The 16,249-nt window shown below is 48.7% G+C and overlaps 2 protein-coding genes across 2 annotated transcripts in view; both read right to left on the reverse strand.

Annotated features, from left to right (window-relative positions):
• The window catches only part of Gas7 (growth arrest specific 7), a 233,929-nt gene extending 228,079 nt beyond the window's left edge, over positions 1-5,850 (reverse strand). The window contains exon 1 of the mRNA XM_026780029.1: positions 5,199-5,850. Within this exon, the coding sequence (XP_026635830.1) occupies positions 5,199-5,381 (183 nt within the window). The 5' untranslated portion in view covers positions 5,382-5,850. The remainder of the gene's footprint in view (positions 1-5,198) is intronic.
• Positions 5,851-6,133: 283 nt separating this feature from the next.
• The window catches only part of Myh13 (myosin heavy chain 13), a 132,165-nt gene continuing 122,049 nt past the window's right edge, over positions 6,134-16,249 (reverse strand). The window contains exons 39-40 of the mRNA XM_026780064.1: positions 6,723-6,803; positions 6,134-6,319 (exon numbers count right to left, since the gene is read on the reverse strand). Of these exons, the coding sequence (XP_026635865.1) occupies positions 6,134-6,319; positions 6,723-6,803 (267 nt within the window). The remainder of the gene's footprint in view (positions 6,320-6,722; positions 6,804-16,249) is intronic.

The following is a 16,249-nucleotide window of genomic DNA, read 5'->3' on the forward strand; positions in this document are numbered from 1 at the left end:
TCTCTCTCTCTCTCTCTCTCTCTCTCTCTCTCTCTCTCTCTCTCTCTCTCTCTGGCCCAACAGTTGATCTTAAGCCTTGTGACCCCTTTCTAATGTGTATTACGTGGTGTCTTCACCATCCTTGAGAGGCCGGAAATGTACAAATGAACCCTGCTCCTGTTTCCAAGCCTGAACCTACCTCCCCTTCCACGCTACTTCTGGACTATTCCTGTGACTCACATTGCCAACAGCATGTGGCAGAATGATGTGCTCAGCCTGAGTCAAAGCCTTAAGAAAGTCCAGCAAGTCATCCCTTTGTCTCCTTGGAAGCTGGCCACTGACTACAAAAGAACTCTAACTACCCTGCAGAAGAAAAGCCATGTGACAATGCTCTGAAGGAGGAGACACCATGTGGAAAGAGGCCAGACGGAACAACCAGGTGAGTGAATATGGTCCTTCTACGAGTTCAACCCAATGGAGTCTCCTGGACTCAATCCTCAGCTGCCACTTGACTTCAACTCTCTTGGCAAAGGAGTTTGCCAAGGTGAACCAACAGAAGAATCGCTCAGCTGAGCTCTGTCCACTCTGAGTCACACAGGATGGATTCCCGGGGTGCCTTGTTACCTAGCAATAGAAAACCCGCCTCTTCATTGTCCACGGCACAGCCCGCCAACTCCCACAGCTACCCCATCACCTCCTGCCACACAATCACATGAGCCCAGACTGAGGGAAGAGGAAAAGGAGAGGACATGGAGTTCAAGAATCTCCCTGCCCCATCCCACTGACAAGCACTGCCACAGTCTGTGTGTGGCTTACTCCACTTTTAATGGCTATGACAGAATACACAAGCTGGGTAATTTATGAAGTGAATTTATTTCTCGTGGTTCTGGAGGCCAAGGAGTCTAACATGGAGGTATCAGCCTCTGTTGAGTTCTTACAGCATCATCCCATGGGAGAAGGCAGAAAGGAAAAGGGTGAGCTCTCAAACTGTACACTGCCAAGCCTCTTTATAACTGGTGTCAATCTCTCTGTGATGGTGGAACCCTCGTAACCTAAATACCACCTGATAGGGTTGTGCTTCAGTGGTAAGTCTTCAACACATGCTGGGGACACAGCACAAGCAGTACTGTCAGGACTAGACAGACATGCTGGCATGGACCTTGGCACCACCTGAAGGAAAGTTCTGGCATGCCTGTATTCCTTCTAAAACCTCTTCCCCAAAACTCTGGGCGCTTCTACTTAAGTATTATACCATCCTTTAGGTCTCTGATTTTCCCCACAGGAATTCCCGAGTCCAATTAGGCCTTCCAGGTTGGGCCAGACCGGCCTTCGTACCGACTCTGGTACCATGCCTGACTCTCCAACTCTTCCCTGGGATAGACAGCCCACCTCTATCTATCTCCCTAGGAGTTGTGTCTGTATCCTTTAGGACTGGTAAAAATTGCCCTTCATGTCAGGTCCCCAAGACTATGGAAGTGACCCAGAGCCTGACTTGGAGCTGGCCAGTACCCCATAGCCTCCAGCCTGGCCTCATCTCTTCTGTCTGCTCACTCTTCTCGTGTGTCTCTCAAACAATATCAGTAGAGTTCTCCGCTGCTCCCTTTCTTCGTGGCTGAAGGAACTACCAAAAAAGGCTTTTTACACCTTTATACACCACAGCCATCTTTGGGTGTTGCCTGTTAAGCCTGGTTATGGTTGGGCTCTTAAAGGTTTTTCAAAGTCTCATATACTAAAGATTTAGTAATCAATCTGTGGCATTCCTGGAAAGTGGTGGAACCTTTGGGAGGTAGGTCCTAGTTGGGGGATGGGGTAGCGGGGAGCTGGGACACTATCCCTCCTTCCCGCCCAGTATGAGATGCTTCTCTTTATCACATACTCAGAATTTAATGGACTAAGAATTGGCCATAAATTGAAAAGCCCAAACCCAGGTTCAGTATACACCCTTCTTCCTTGTGAATTTGATCCCAGGTGCCTTGCCACAGCAATAGGAAGCTGACCAGCAAGGCTCTCATACCTCTGGAGAGAATAGGTCCCCTGTGAAGGGTTACCCCTTAAGTAACCAGGACCCCTGTGGCCAACATCCCCAGGTCCCATGTTTCTCTGTGTGGGCCTAGGTCCTCTAGAGTCCATCTTCCTAAGCCAGATATTCACTTTATCATTTTTCCCGTTCTTAGGAGTCTTGACCAAAGAAACTGCCCCAATGACCTTGTCTTCAAACCCTGCTTCCATCTGAGTCAGCCATCCCCAATGCAGAGCTAGCAGGTCTTTGGGGGTCAGCTTGCAATGCCCCCTCCACAGTGTGTGTTTCCTGCAAAGGCGGACCTCTGGCTTCCCTTTCTTTGTCTGAACCAGGAAGAGATTCCTGGGGAGAGTGTACTTTGCACATTCTTGTCAGTGTCTCACACCCTCCGCTAAGATACTTCCTGTTGTCCCTCTTTCCACTAGAGGGCAAAAGGGACACTGTGAGGAAAACCCCCATTCTTTTTTTTTTTTTTAAGATCCATTTGTTTATTATGTATACAATGTTCCATTAACATATGTACACCAGAAGAGGCACCAGATCTCATTATAGATGGTTGTGAACCACCGTGTGGTTGCTGAGAATTGAACTCAGGACTTCTGGAAGAGCAGCTAGTGCTCTTAACCTCTGAGCCACCTTCTCCAGCCCCCAGAAAACCCCCATTCTTCAGCAGGGTGCCCATCACCCCGTCCTTCCCCAGGAGGTTTATGGGGCCCATTTTGTTTTGATTTCTTCCCTTACAGCAGGACCCTCTTCAGAGCCTATGGGCTCACTGTCTACTTGCTGCTGCTGGGCTTCTCCAGTCTCAGGATCCAGACATTTCACACTGCACCCACTGGCTGCTCCCCAACTTTACCCTAGTCTGCCTGTGAGTATTCAGCCCGTCCCAGGAGACTCCAGGGCATACCTCCCTTCCCAGATCTCTGCCTAGTGATGCAGTTTATTCTGATAGGAGGGTGCCAGCCACCAAGAACTGGATCCACAAACCTCCACGCACAAACCTACATGCTGGTGCTGAGAATTCTAGTCAGTACGTGGGCAGTGGGGCCAGGTCCACCCTTGCCTCCACCTCAGCTGGTTAGAGATGAATTTAAACTTCAGGGTTGGCAGCAGGGGTACTCCAGGGTGTGTGTGTGTGTGTGTGTGTGTGTGTGTGTGTGTGTGTATGTGTGTGTGTGTTCAGGTTGTAGCTATCTTCCTTTTGGCCCCAGGATTGCAGGTCTTATTAAGGATATTGTCACCAACATATCAACCTCAGGGGCATGGCCCACCCTTCTTCATATCCTCTGCTCTTTTACTGACCTTTGAGTTTTAAAATACTAAAGGAATTCGGTCAGTTACCTAAGTTGTTAGTCTAGTGTGCAGATCTGACCCCTTGGAAGACAGACTTGCCTTTCTCATGCTGTCATGCCTCCTCCTGTCTGTAAAATGAGGACAGTGCCAGATATTGTGGCACAAGCCTAGAACCCCAACACTCAGAAGCAGAGGCGACAAGCCTGCAAATCTGAAGCTAACCTGAGTTACGGAGCTAGACTGTGGCTCAAAACAGAGCTTCCTATGTGGAGGACAGTACCCCACCTTCACAGAAGGGTCAGGAAACTGGTGATGATGCGCATGCCTTGTGTAGGTGTTCCTGGTGGCAACGAGTTGCTATTAATAGATGGGAGGGGTCTGAAAGGTCCCTAAGGGACCAGAGACTTCCCAGCTCTCTAAGTGCAAAGGGGTGCCACGGGCACACCCAGGCCATCCCAGTGATAATTCGGCTTTGCCTCCTGGGCCTGTTCATGCTCCCCACCCCCACCCCGCCCAGGAAAAAGCAGGAGCACTCTGTTCTTACAATTCCCCACCCAAAAGAGCTGACTGAATCCAGCCAGGAACACTCCTCACCAGACAGAATCTTCACATCAGTATTTCCCTGGGAAATGTGGCCACCAAGAGAACTCAAATGTCTTTCAGAAAGCTTTTTGTCAGGAGGCTCAAGATTTCCCTGTCAGATGACGCTTATTATTGTTGTTATTATTATTATTATGCCCTTAGAGATGGACCTGGGAAATGCAGAAAGTCGAATCTGAGGCTCTGCAGAAACAGGTGCTGGGAACACACCCTAAGTTCCCAGGGACACCTCTGTTAAGACCCCACGAAGCTCATTCCAGCCTTTCGCCCAGGAATACTATGGTCCGTTTAGAGCGAGTCTGTTTCCTGGACCTGAGAGAACTATCACGAGCTTCCAGAAGGCTGGGGAAACATTTGATAATGCTGCCACAGGACACTTGTCAGGTCTGCCCAGTCTACAGCCATCTAACCCCTATCTCCCCACCTCACCCTGGCCTCAGTCACATGTAACATTTTTCATTCAAAATTTGCTACTTTGTTCTTCAAGTAGGTCCCAGGAGAAGATAAATTTGGTTCCTTATTTAGGCTAGTTCCTACCAAAACCTAAGATTACCTACACGACTGAGGGCGAGGGTTAGTTTAGTCTTTATGATGACCCTGGGGTCAGCAGCCTCTCTGTAAGGACTGAAAAATACCCTCTCTCTCTCACACACACAAAGGACTTTAGAAACTTAGGCTCTCACTCAGACTGTGACCATGAGCTCAGTGATTAGAGGCCAGAGAGGCCTCGCAATTGTCACCCAGACAATAAGCAGCCAGCTGACTTGGCTCAGCTGTCCTATGTAGCCTTGGGGCCAAGCCAGATCACCAGGAACAAGTCACTTTAGGGTACTGAGCCTAAAGGAGGGGGCGCTGCCTGAGGTCCTAGCTGTATCCTCGGACAAGCTTGCTGCTCTGCTCAGACTCACTCACTGCTAACTGGTGCACCTCAGCTGACCAGTAAGTGGGCGGCCCGGGGGAAGCCGGGCAGTCCACCTCCCGTAAAGAATGACTGACCACTGGTTAGCGGGAAAGGCGGGGCTGTGGGGCCACCTTTCCGAGCCCAATCATCCATCCGTTCGCCTTGCCAAGACCACCGAGCTCGGCGGCCCCTTGGCGGCCCCTGTCATCCGCGGCAGCTCGCCCGCTTGCTTCAGAACTCGCGCAGGCAACAAGTTCTCCCTTCCCCCGAGCGGCCACGACGTGTTTGGGAGGCTGGGTACGAGGGGAATACTGCCCACGCCCCAGGGCACCCCCGCACCCTTCATTCCCCAGAGCACCGAGGTTGGGTGGATAGCAGGTCTCGACCCCAACCCTAGCCTCTTACCTCCAGCAGCTGCACGTAGCTGGCGGGGAACCAGCCACGGAGCCCGTCGTCCTTCTCGCCTTCCCACCAGCCTCCGTCCGGGACCTGGAGCAGAGTGAGCAACTCGCCCGCAGCAAAGCGTAGTCCCTGGCTGTGCCGCTCCCCGGAGAAGGGGTACAGGGTCCGGCAGCGGGCGCCGGCCATGGCCCTGGCGCCAGGGCTCACAGTGCAGCCCGCATCCCTGCCTAGCCCCGCGGGCTGGCCAGAGGCTGCGCGGGGTCCCAGGCGCCCGGTGCTACGGGCTCCCGCGCTCTGGGCGCGCGCCGTGGCTGGGGAGCGCAGGGGTCCCTGGGCCTCCGGGCTACAAGAGCTGCTTGCAGGGAAACGGACGCTCGCCGTCTGCACTGGCTCCGTGGGCTCCGCGGGCTCGGGAGCGCTAGCGGCGACGCCCCCGGTCCGGGCGGCTCTGCGGTCCCCGCGCCGGGCGGGGGGCGGGGCTCAGGGGGAGGAGACCCAGGGGCCGCGGGCTCACAAGACAACTTCCCCTGGCTGCTTTGGCCGAGGACGTCCGAGTGCACTGAGAGGCGCAACTGCCCCGGGAGGTGGTGCTCAGAGCATCCCCCTCGGCGGGGCTCGTCTGAGGTCAGCGGAGCCCGGGAAGACACGGAGCGGAGCGAGCGCGCGCGCTGACGGCCGGTGGCCGGGCGGAGACTATCTCGAGGCGACCAGGGCGGGCAAGGGGCCGGGCCAGACCGGCCACGCCCGCGGAGGGCCGGGCACTCCCCAGCAGAGGGGTTCCCGGCGACCCGCCACCCTGAGCCGCTGGAATGGGAACGCCCCTCTATTCCTCCGGTTTGGATCTGTGGTGGGTGACAGGCGGCGCTGCCTTCCAGGTGTCTGCTAGGGAATCTGCTTGTGACCATCATTGCAGTGCATGAAGCCTGGTTGAACTTGACTCACAGGAAACTGAACAATGGATAAAGACAGGTTTGAAGGCTGGCGCCGAAGCCGGGAAGCTCGGTGACAGCAGGCAATACCAGCGCGGGGGCGGGGAGGAGGGCACGACTCGCCATGCAGATATGAGAAGTCCGGGTTGGTAGGCTTGGAATCCGACCGAAGAGGCTAAACATTGCAAAGGCTAACTAAAAAGGAGAGCAAACACATCTTTTCAGCTTTGTGGGAAATGGTTAGCGGGAGGGGGTGTCATAGTCTAGCCCTCCTGAACTCCAGATGGGCCTGCTGAGGAGTATCCACCAATTCAGTCAGCTACCAGATACCAGTAGGGGCTTGCCCCGTTCCCTGAAGCGTCTGGATAAAACTCTGCCCTTGAGACTCTAGTTAACCTCAGGTGCTGAAGAAGTGTACCTTAAGTCAAGAGTACAGAAGGAAAGGGCCTATTTCTTTGCTAAACTTCAAAATTAAAGTACATTTCCTAACCTGTGATAGCTGGACCCTTCACTATCAATGTTATAATCAGTTGAGCAACCCTAATCGAAAAATCTAAAGTACAAAATCCAAACATTGTCACTGCTAACAGGATGTTACAGTGGAGAAGGCCACGGTCACAGAAAACGGCAGTGGAGAAGGGTGATGGCGCATCTGTAACCGCGGCCGGAGAGGTAAAATCTAGACGATGAAGAGAACTCCAGGTTAGAGTGGCCTGAGAGGAGAGAGAAGAGAGGGACAGAGGAAAAGGGACAGGGCAGGGAAGAGAGAGAGAGAAAAAAAATATAGCTGAAGATATTGTATAAAGTTACATTTGAGCTGTGTGTATTAATTTAATGTTAGACTTGAATCACAGTCCCAAGACATCACATTACGTACTTGCAAATGCTTAACGTTTTTGATCCCAAGCCTTTCTTTTTCTTTACTTTCCTTCTCCCCTGCCTTGAGACAGGGCCTTAATATGTAGCCCTGGCTTGTCTGAAACTATGTAGACCACGCTGTCTTCTAACTCACGGAAATCTGCCTGCCTTTACTTCCTACCAAGCTTTTCCAATAAGGCTATTCAGCTTATAGTTCTTACCAACTATTTTCACTCCTTGCTCAGTAACCTTGTGTGGTTTCCTGTGGCCTATTCAGCTGGGCATAAACCTCTCAGCATTTTAGAGTAGGTTATCCATGATGAAGTCAGTTCCGTAACAGGCACAGAAAGCTTTAAATTCTTGCATAGCTGCCTGGGCTTTGAATCAGGTCCCTTTAGCTTGGTGGTTCTCAGTCTTGTCAGGACACTAGAGCCATTCCTGTAGGTTTTCAAAACCCCTCATCTGGGTCCACTCTAGCTTTGAGAGGATCCCTTGAGCCATAGTCTGCACTGAAGCCATCTCACCTACGTGGAATCCCCAGCCTGGTCATCCCGACAAGTGCTCCAATGCTAAAGTACACGGCCTGATGGCTTCTGCTTGTCCAGGACTTATGGGGAGCAAAGGCTGCAGCCTAGCTGCCATTAAGACTCCGATAGAGAAAACAGTTGCTAAACTGGGCGTGAGGTCTTCTGCCTGTAATCCCAGCATTCAGGAGGCCGAGGCAGGGGGACCACCAAAAAGTTTCCAGTCAGCTTGACTGACACAGTGAGGTCCAAGCCTCTGTGTGGGCTGCAAGGTGTGAGTTAGTCTCAAAAAGGCAAAACACAAGACAAGAATAACAACAAAAGCTTGTTAAATTTACCAACTGCACTAACCAAATTTCAAAAAAAATTTAAACGCGTGGCTCAGGCACATGGCTTTCTGCAAACTGTTCAGATTTGATGATATGGCCTGGTTTAGTAAGAAGAACTGACTAGTTTATGGCCATCCTGCAAGGAAGAAGTCTTTATTACAGAAAACCGAGTCTCCACAGCATCCAGAATTCTTGGGCACCAAAGGACCTATCTCAGGCACTGCCACCCATGGGTGATGTGAAGATGTACACATTAAGAGGGAAGAAACTGAATTCAGAGGGTGTGATTTGCCTTTGGTCATATGGCCGGTCAACCACAAAACAAGACTTTGAACTGGGGTTTGGCTCATTACACCTGGAGTGTTGTTTCTTCTAGCATGCTCTGCCTATCAGGCCATGGATGGATGGGGATGTGGCTCAGTGGTCCAGTTGCTTAGCATCGGCAAGGTGCTGTGTTCCATCCCCAGCATCATGAGAAAGCAATGTAGATCCCAGAGTCCACATCCAGGAGTATCTTACCAGCTCTCTGGACCTGGGTGTGGTAAAGCAGACTCAACACTTAGGAGTCTGAGGCCAGGCTGGGCTACATAGTAAGACAAAGAGGACAGGAAGAGAGGAGAGGCAGGGGTGGGGATAGAAGAAGAGAGGAGAGGAAGGGAGGGGAGGCATAAAGGGAAAGAAAAGAGACAGGAAGGAAGGGTTCTGTGGGGGCAAGACTCTGAAGAGACAAAATGCTGGGCAATGTGCAGTGTCAGTCAGTATAGAAATAAGTCTAGAATGTCAGAGAGTGGCACTAATGTCCAAAATAGAGGTGGAACAGCCAGGCCTGGTGACACAGCCTGAGACGGTATAATTGCCTGTAGTTTGAACTCAGTCTGGGCTACAAAATAAGGTTTCCTACCTTCAGAAGGAGAAAACACGAGGGAGCTGAGACAGCAGCTCAGTCGCTGAGGATACAAAGTTGATAGGGTGCTTGCCTCAAATGCACGAAGGCCTGGATTCCACCCAGCACCTCGCAAACCTAGTGTAGTGGCTAGTGGTGCACACTTGTAATCCCATCCCTCGGGAGGCAGAAGACGGAAGACTACAAGTTTGAGGTCGACCTGAACCGTAAGGTGAAACTGCTTCTGGAAGCCAATGCCTGCAACACTCAGCATGGGCAAGGGCCTAGACTCAATCCCCAGTGCAAAAGAAAAGGGGAAGGAGGAAAGGGAGGAAGGGAAATGTACACCCACACACAACCTGTGTGATATCATAGCAGCCTAAGAACCGAATGTGGAAGTGACCCAAACGGCTGCTGCTTCGTGCCAGACAACTTTCGGGGATTCTATCTCCACAACACGCCACAGAATGGTTACTGAGCTGTGAAAACAATGGAGGACCAACGCGTGCTCCAGCAAGGACAAACTTCAAAGCGACTACGCAAAAGCTTCCAGATGTGAAAGGCCATGAGTTCTATGATTCCTTTATATGAAGTGTCCCCAGAGGCAGATCCATAGAGGCAGTAAATAGATTGGTGGTTGCCTGGGGACAGGAGTAAGCAAAGAAACACAAGGTTTCTTTTGGGGTAGTGAAAATACTCCCAAATTAGATTATGGTAATGCTTGCATAATTTGGTAAATCGCTGGATTGTACACTTGAAACAACTAGAGTTTTGGAATGTAAAGCACACCTCAAAGCTGTAACATAAAACAAAAATAAATACACATCAAGGCCTCCTTCACCTAGTCAGTATATTTTTCTCCACCTCTGCATACTAGTTCATTCAGCAGCGGCCCAAGGACTTGTTGAGTTCACACTGTAGCTGGCATTGTGGGGTGCTCCGTAAATCCACTCTGTGAGATGGGGACCATGGGACACTCCTGTAAATTCACTCTGGGAGCTGGGCACTGTGGGACACTCTTGTAAATCCACTCTGTAAGTTGGGCACTCTGGGACACTCCTTTATGTCCACTCTGTTAGCTGGGCACTGTAGAACACTTCTGTAAGCCCATGCTGTAAGTTGGGCACTGTGAGACATTCCTCTTAAGTCCAGCTGTTAACCAGGCATTGTGGGACACTCCTTTATGTCTACTCTGTAAGCTAGGCACCATGGGACACTACTCTATGCCCACTCTGTTAGCTGGGCACTGTGGGACACACCTGTGATCACAGCACTTGGTATCAAGAGGGCGGATGATCATGAGTTTGAGGACATCTTGGGCTATATTGCAATGTCAGGTCAACCTGGCCTATGTAGCAAAACCCCACCTCAAAAACAAACAAAACAAACATGTTATATATTCCTGATCTCAAGGAATAGAGAGATTTAAGAGGAACTGGGCAGTGGTGACACAAGCCTTTAATTCCAGCACTTGGGAGACAGAGGCAAGTGGGATCTCTGTGAATTCGAGGTCAGCCTTGTCTATGGAGTGAGTTCCAGGACAGCCAGAGCTGTTACACAGAGAAACCCTGTCTTGAAAAGCCAAATCCAAAACCAATGAACCAACAAACCAACCAACAAACAAACAAACAAACAATAAATAAATAAATAAAGAGCAAGGCAAGAAGAATTTCTTTAGAACCATTAAGGAAAAAGATGGATGACTGTCATAGTCAATTTTGCCTTACTATAACAAAGCAACAGACTCTTTATTTTACAAAGAAAGTAGTGAGAATGACACACACTTGTTATTCCAGCACTCAAGAGGCTGAGGCAAGAGGATTGCTATGAGTTTGAGGCCAACTTGACTTATATAGTGAGTTTTAGGCCAGCCAGAACTACATAATAGAACCTGTTTCAAAAGGAAAAGGAAGATAAGAAGGAGGGGGATCATGAAGGAAGAAAGAGAGAGAGGAAGGAGAGAGAAAAAGAGACAGACAAACAGACTTACTCTGACCCACAGGTCTTCCCATAGCCGGGAGACTGCATCTGGTGATTTCTGGTGAGAGCCGTTGCTTCCCAAGCAGGGAAGAAAGGATGTGTGAAATCACATGGTAAGAAAAGGTGCCCGGGAAACCAAACTCAGTTATAGCAGCAGTCCTTGAGGTCTTGGTCTGAGTCACCTCATCTACTCTCAACAAACCTGTATTGGGGGGTGGTGAGCTGGCTCAGCAGGTAGAGGTGCTTGCTGCTAAGCTTGACTACTCAAGGTTTAATCCCCAGGATCTACATGGTAGAAGGGAATTGTTCCCTGACCCTCACATACTCATGATGACATTTGAACATCCACTCACAATGAATAAATACATGTAATAAAAACACACAACCAAAACTTGTGTTGAACTGGGGCTGCTTCTCTGTAGCAGAGTACTTCCCTTGCAGGCATGAGGCTCAGGTTCCATTCCTAGGTGAATATACTTACCTTGTGGGGGAGAGGGGAGATACTATGAAAGGTGATTTCCCACAGCAATTTAACCATTGCATTCCAGAAGCACTGACCATTTTCCCAAACGAGGGAAAGTGAGTTACATTTTGCGGTAGTGAACTACTGTGTTTACTCTCTAATCTTTTGCAGTAAAAGAATTTAAGTTAAAAGAATGTTAGCTGGAAGTAGTGGCACATGCTTTTAATCTCAGCGCTCCAGGCAGAGGCAGGTGGATTTCTGTGAGTTCCGGGTTAGGCCAAGCTAAGGCCATCCCTGTTTGAGAGAGAGAGAGAGAGAGAGAGAGATTGACCCTTTAATCATCAAGAAAGCAAAGCACAGTCCCAGGAGACTCCAGTATACATCCATCTATAGCAGTGATGGTAGAAATAAAGCAAAATGTAGATGAATGTTTCTGTCCTACCCAGTCCTACAGCCGTTCAGTCCCAAAGAAACACACAGAGGCTTATATTAATTATAAACTGTTTGGCCTATTAGCTCAAGCTTATTATCAACTAGCTCTTACAACTTAACCCATAATTCTAGTCTATGTTTAGCCACATGACTTGGTGCCTTTTCTCTGCGCAGCATCCTCATCTTGCTTCCTCTGCATCTGGTGTTGACTGCTCTCTGCCTTCTTCTTCCCAGAATTCTCCTCATCTGGTTGTCCCACCTAAACTTCCTGCCTGGCTACTGGCCAATCAGCATTTTATTAAACCAATATGAGTGACAAATCTTTACAGTGTACAAGAGCATTATCCCACAGCAGCAAACTACACACACTGGGATAAAGTGGCCTAGGTGGGATTCCCACACTCTAGTCACAGCCCCTGGGAAAACTGATAGTAGTTCACAAAGCTGAATAGGACATCCTGTATGGACTATCATGCCCCTTTCCAGAAGACATTCGTCTGAGCTGTGCTCATATACTCACCAAGATACATATATTAACGAGGTTTGTACTACTTGAGATGGTGAATCTCTATGGAGAAAAGGATTCTTCAACTCATAATTTCAGTCTGTGGTATGCTAGTATCACTGCTTTTAGGTCCTCTGGTGGTGCCACTCATCCTGGCGGCAGGGTGTGATGGAAGAGGATGCTCACCAGCATCCAGGAAGCAGAGGGGCAAGGGAGAAAGAACCAGGGTGCCAAAACCCCCATGAAGGTCTAACCTCTTCCCAATAGACTCATCTCTACAGTTTCCCCAACTCCAAGGAGTGCCACAGGTTGTCACCCATGGGCCTTTGGGAGATATTTACCCAAACCATGGGTCATGTCAGCAACATTTGCAGCAGGACCACTCATGCTTGCTCCAGACTGGAAGCAACCTGACCTCTGTTTACAGTGGGATGCATACACTGGGATGAGTTCAGAGAGGAGAGAACTCCACTCGCTGAGAAAGAACAAAACACTGCCATGGGACTGAAGGAATCCCACAGATGGACTGTGGGCCAAGGGAAGCCATGCGTTCAAGAATGTATACGGGGTGACTTGACTCATGAAATTTCTAAAAGTCAGGATAGTGGTGAAGTAGGAGACAATTATTGAAGATGATGGCACCACTACAGGGCGTTCAGGAAGTGTTCTGACACAGCTCTTTTCTTGCATAGATCCCAGGCCAATTTCTAGTTCCTGTTTTATTTCTCTCAGCTTCCCAAGTTCTGGAATTACAGGTGTGCACTAGCACACTTAGCTGATTGCCTACTTTAAAAACTAGTACATTTTATTTATGTATTTATTCGCTAGCTTGTTTTTTTAATTAGTGTGTGTATGTGGTCATGTGTGTGTTTGTACATGTGCACACAAGTGTATATAAGTGAATGCTGAGGCACAGGTATGGAGGTCAGAGGACAACTCTCCCCAGTCAATACTCTCCACCATGTGGGGCTTGGGGATTGAACTCAAGTTTTCAGGCTTGGTGGCAGGTGCCTTTACCTGTGAGCCATCTCACCTGTGCATATATAATGTACTTCTTCATCCATCCTATCCTCACTGGTACATTCTTTTTGTAGATGTTTCATTTTTAATGCAGTTTGTTAAACAAACAACAAAAATACTGTCCCTGCATCAAAGAACTTAAAATGGTGTCATAGTTTGATTTCTGTTGCTGTGATAAAGACCACGTCCAAAAGCAACCTGAGGAGGAAAAGTTTTATCTCAGTTTACAGTTTATAATCCATCACTGAGGGAAGCCAGGGCGGGAACTCAAGGCAGGAACCTGCATGCAGAAACTGAGGCAGAGGTCATGGAGAGTGGTGCTTACTGCCTTGCTCAGCTTGTTTCCTAATTCACCCAGGACCATCCATCCTGGGCACCATCTGCAGTGGGCTGGGCCCTCCTGCATTAATCGTTAATATCAGAAAATGTTCCATAGACTTGCTAACAGACAATCCAATGGAAGCATTTTCTCTACTGAGAGTCCCTTTTCTCAGATGACTCTAGCTTGTGTCAAGTTAACATAAAACTAGCCAATGTAAATGGAGATGGCAGAGTCACCAAATGTGTTATCTGTGCACTTCTGTCGTGACAACTCCCAATATCACAAGCAACATAATATGAATGGATATGTACCTATAAATCACATTCTAAACACAATCCTACTATGAACATAATTTCTACTATAAACACACAAAAAAAGTATTTTATGGTTTATTTAACTTTATTTTACATGCATTGGTGCAAAGGTGTCAGATCCCCTGCAACTGGATCTTCAGACAGTTGTGAGCTGCCATGTGGGTGCTGGGAATTGAACCTGGGTCCTCTGGAAGAGCAGTCAGTACTCTTAACCACTGAGCCATCTCTCCAGCCCCTATATAAACATAATTTCACTAAGACACTAATGGGAACAGATATTTCCTTCTTTAAGATTTATTTTACTCATTTGAAAGCAGTGTAGTTTGTTTTGTTTTGATGTAGTCTCAACTATGTAGCACTGCCTGGCCTGAAACTCACTGTTCCAGACGATGCTGGCCTTGAACTCACAGAGATCCCCTTGCCTCTGCCTCCAGAGTGCAGGAATAAGGAAGCTTGTGCTTACCTATCATGTCCAGAAACCGCGATTTTAAGAAAAGTAAATGAAAGTAGGTGTGGTGGCTTAGGCCTGTCGTCCTAGCCCTTGGGAGGCTGATGCAGGAGGACTGCTGCAAGTTCCTGGCCCGTCTAGGTTACATAGGGGCTCTCTGTAAAGCACAGTGTGAAGCAAAGAGAAGCAGAGGGCCTGGTTGGTTTCCTATTTGGAGTGCAGGAGGAAGCTGACACTGGGCGTGGTAAAGAAAGCAAAGTGCCCCACCCTCAACGCCTCCACTGGAGCCTCAGTCAGATGGCCCGACCCAAGATCCCCAAACTTGTGTGTGTAGGAATTACAGTGCAGAACCCGAAACATGGCTCAGTGGCTAAGAACCTGCTGCTCTTCAACAGTAGCTCCAGCGCCAAGGATTCTAGTGTCCTTTTCTGGCCTAAGAGAGCACCCAAATACACACACACACCGAGAAAACTGCTATTTGTAAGCTGGTAACCCTTTCTATTGGGATCTTATTTGGCCAGGCCCACCACCCTTTAAAATAAGAAAGTCAGGCTCAGTGGCTGAGTCATGTGACCCCAGCACCCAGGAGGCTGACCTTGAACACCTTTTTCTTCTGGCCTCCACCTCCCAAATGCTGAGATTACACAAGTGTCCACCATCATACCAGTCTTGGTGAAAATCTTACTTGGCTGCATTTGCAGCCTGGGACGAGCCACCCTTTGAACCTCGAATATGTCTATCCTTCCCAAATCTTGCCTACGCGTGAAGACAGGAGGCCTCGAAGATGGAATTCCAGCCGTGACTGGACGGATCTAAGGTGGCTGTCCTGTCATCTGCATGCCAAATGACCCCCACCACTGCCCCAGCCTCCATCAACTGTCAACAGTAGCCTTGGCAAGAGCTGAAAGGAAAGTCAGAGAAATGAAGAGCAAGAGTCCCACCATCTCTAGAAAACACATGGATATTCTTTCCCTTGTTAAGCCCATCTCCATCTCTCATTTCCTTTACTTGTCACACATAACCCAGATCTCCAGCCCCAAGGATAGAGAAGTTGATTCCCCCCATTTTATTTTTTAACTTTGTTTTCAGGTGTTAATTTGTCAGAGTCAGGCATGAAACTGTATCTGTAATCCTAGCACTCAGCAGATGGAGGCAAGAGAGTCAGGTGTTCAAGGCCATTCTGGGCTACGTATCGATTTTGAGGCTAGCCTGGGCTACTTAAGCATCTGTTTAAAAAAAAGTGATTCATGTGTCTGTCTCTCCTTGACTTCTCTTATTCTTGGAAGAATTAATGTCTATACTTCTCTCTTGGCTCTGTGGTCTTACTGGTTTCATGGTTCCCTGAGGGAAGAAGAGCCCAGTTGGAGAGCAAAAACTGGTGATCACTTCACTCATAAAACAGAATATGTGTTCAGTGAAACCAGGAGAGGCTCCTGTTGGTTTATAGATAGAAAAGAGGCAAAAACAAAAAAAGATTGGTGGGGTTGACCGAGAGAGTGCTTGCCCAGCAAGGGCAAGGCCATGGCTTTAGACCCCAATACAGGGAGAAGAAAACAGAAAGAAGACTGGGTTTTTCAGTTACTTGCCTTTTAAGGTGGCGGCAGAGTCAAGACAAGAGAAAAAGAACCTGGAGTCGCTTGCAGCTAAGTGTGGGTCACTCCCTGTGGTTAAGGTCGAGAAAAAGCCATTATCTTTCTGACTGAAGCTGTTTGGGACTTTGGCTGTTATCACTCTGATTTCTGAGGTCAGTTAAGCATCTGGAGGGTAGTGGCAGGAACTTTAGCATGAGTAATTCCATTTTGATTTCTTTAGGGTGAGGGGTGGTCTGTTGGGGCCAGTACAAAAGACTAACCTAAAGCAATGACTTGGGAGTAATATTAACAGATAAATGAAGAAAGAAAGAAAGAAAGAAAGAAAGAAAGAAAGAAAGAAAGAAAGAAAGAAAGAAAGAAATGAAGGAAGAAAGAAAGAAAATAATAGGAACCGGAGAGGCAGAAAATAATAAAAAGTGAGAAGGAGGAGGAGGAAGAGGAGGAGGAGGAGGAGG

Source organism: Microtus ochrogaster, chromosome 7, assembly GCF_000317375.1.
Source record: "Microtus ochrogaster isolate Prairie Vole_2 chromosome 7, MicOch1.0, whole genome shotgun sequence".
In the NCBI taxonomy this organism is placed as follows: domain Eukaryota; kingdom Metazoa; phylum Chordata; class Mammalia; order Rodentia; family Cricetidae; genus Microtus; species Microtus ochrogaster.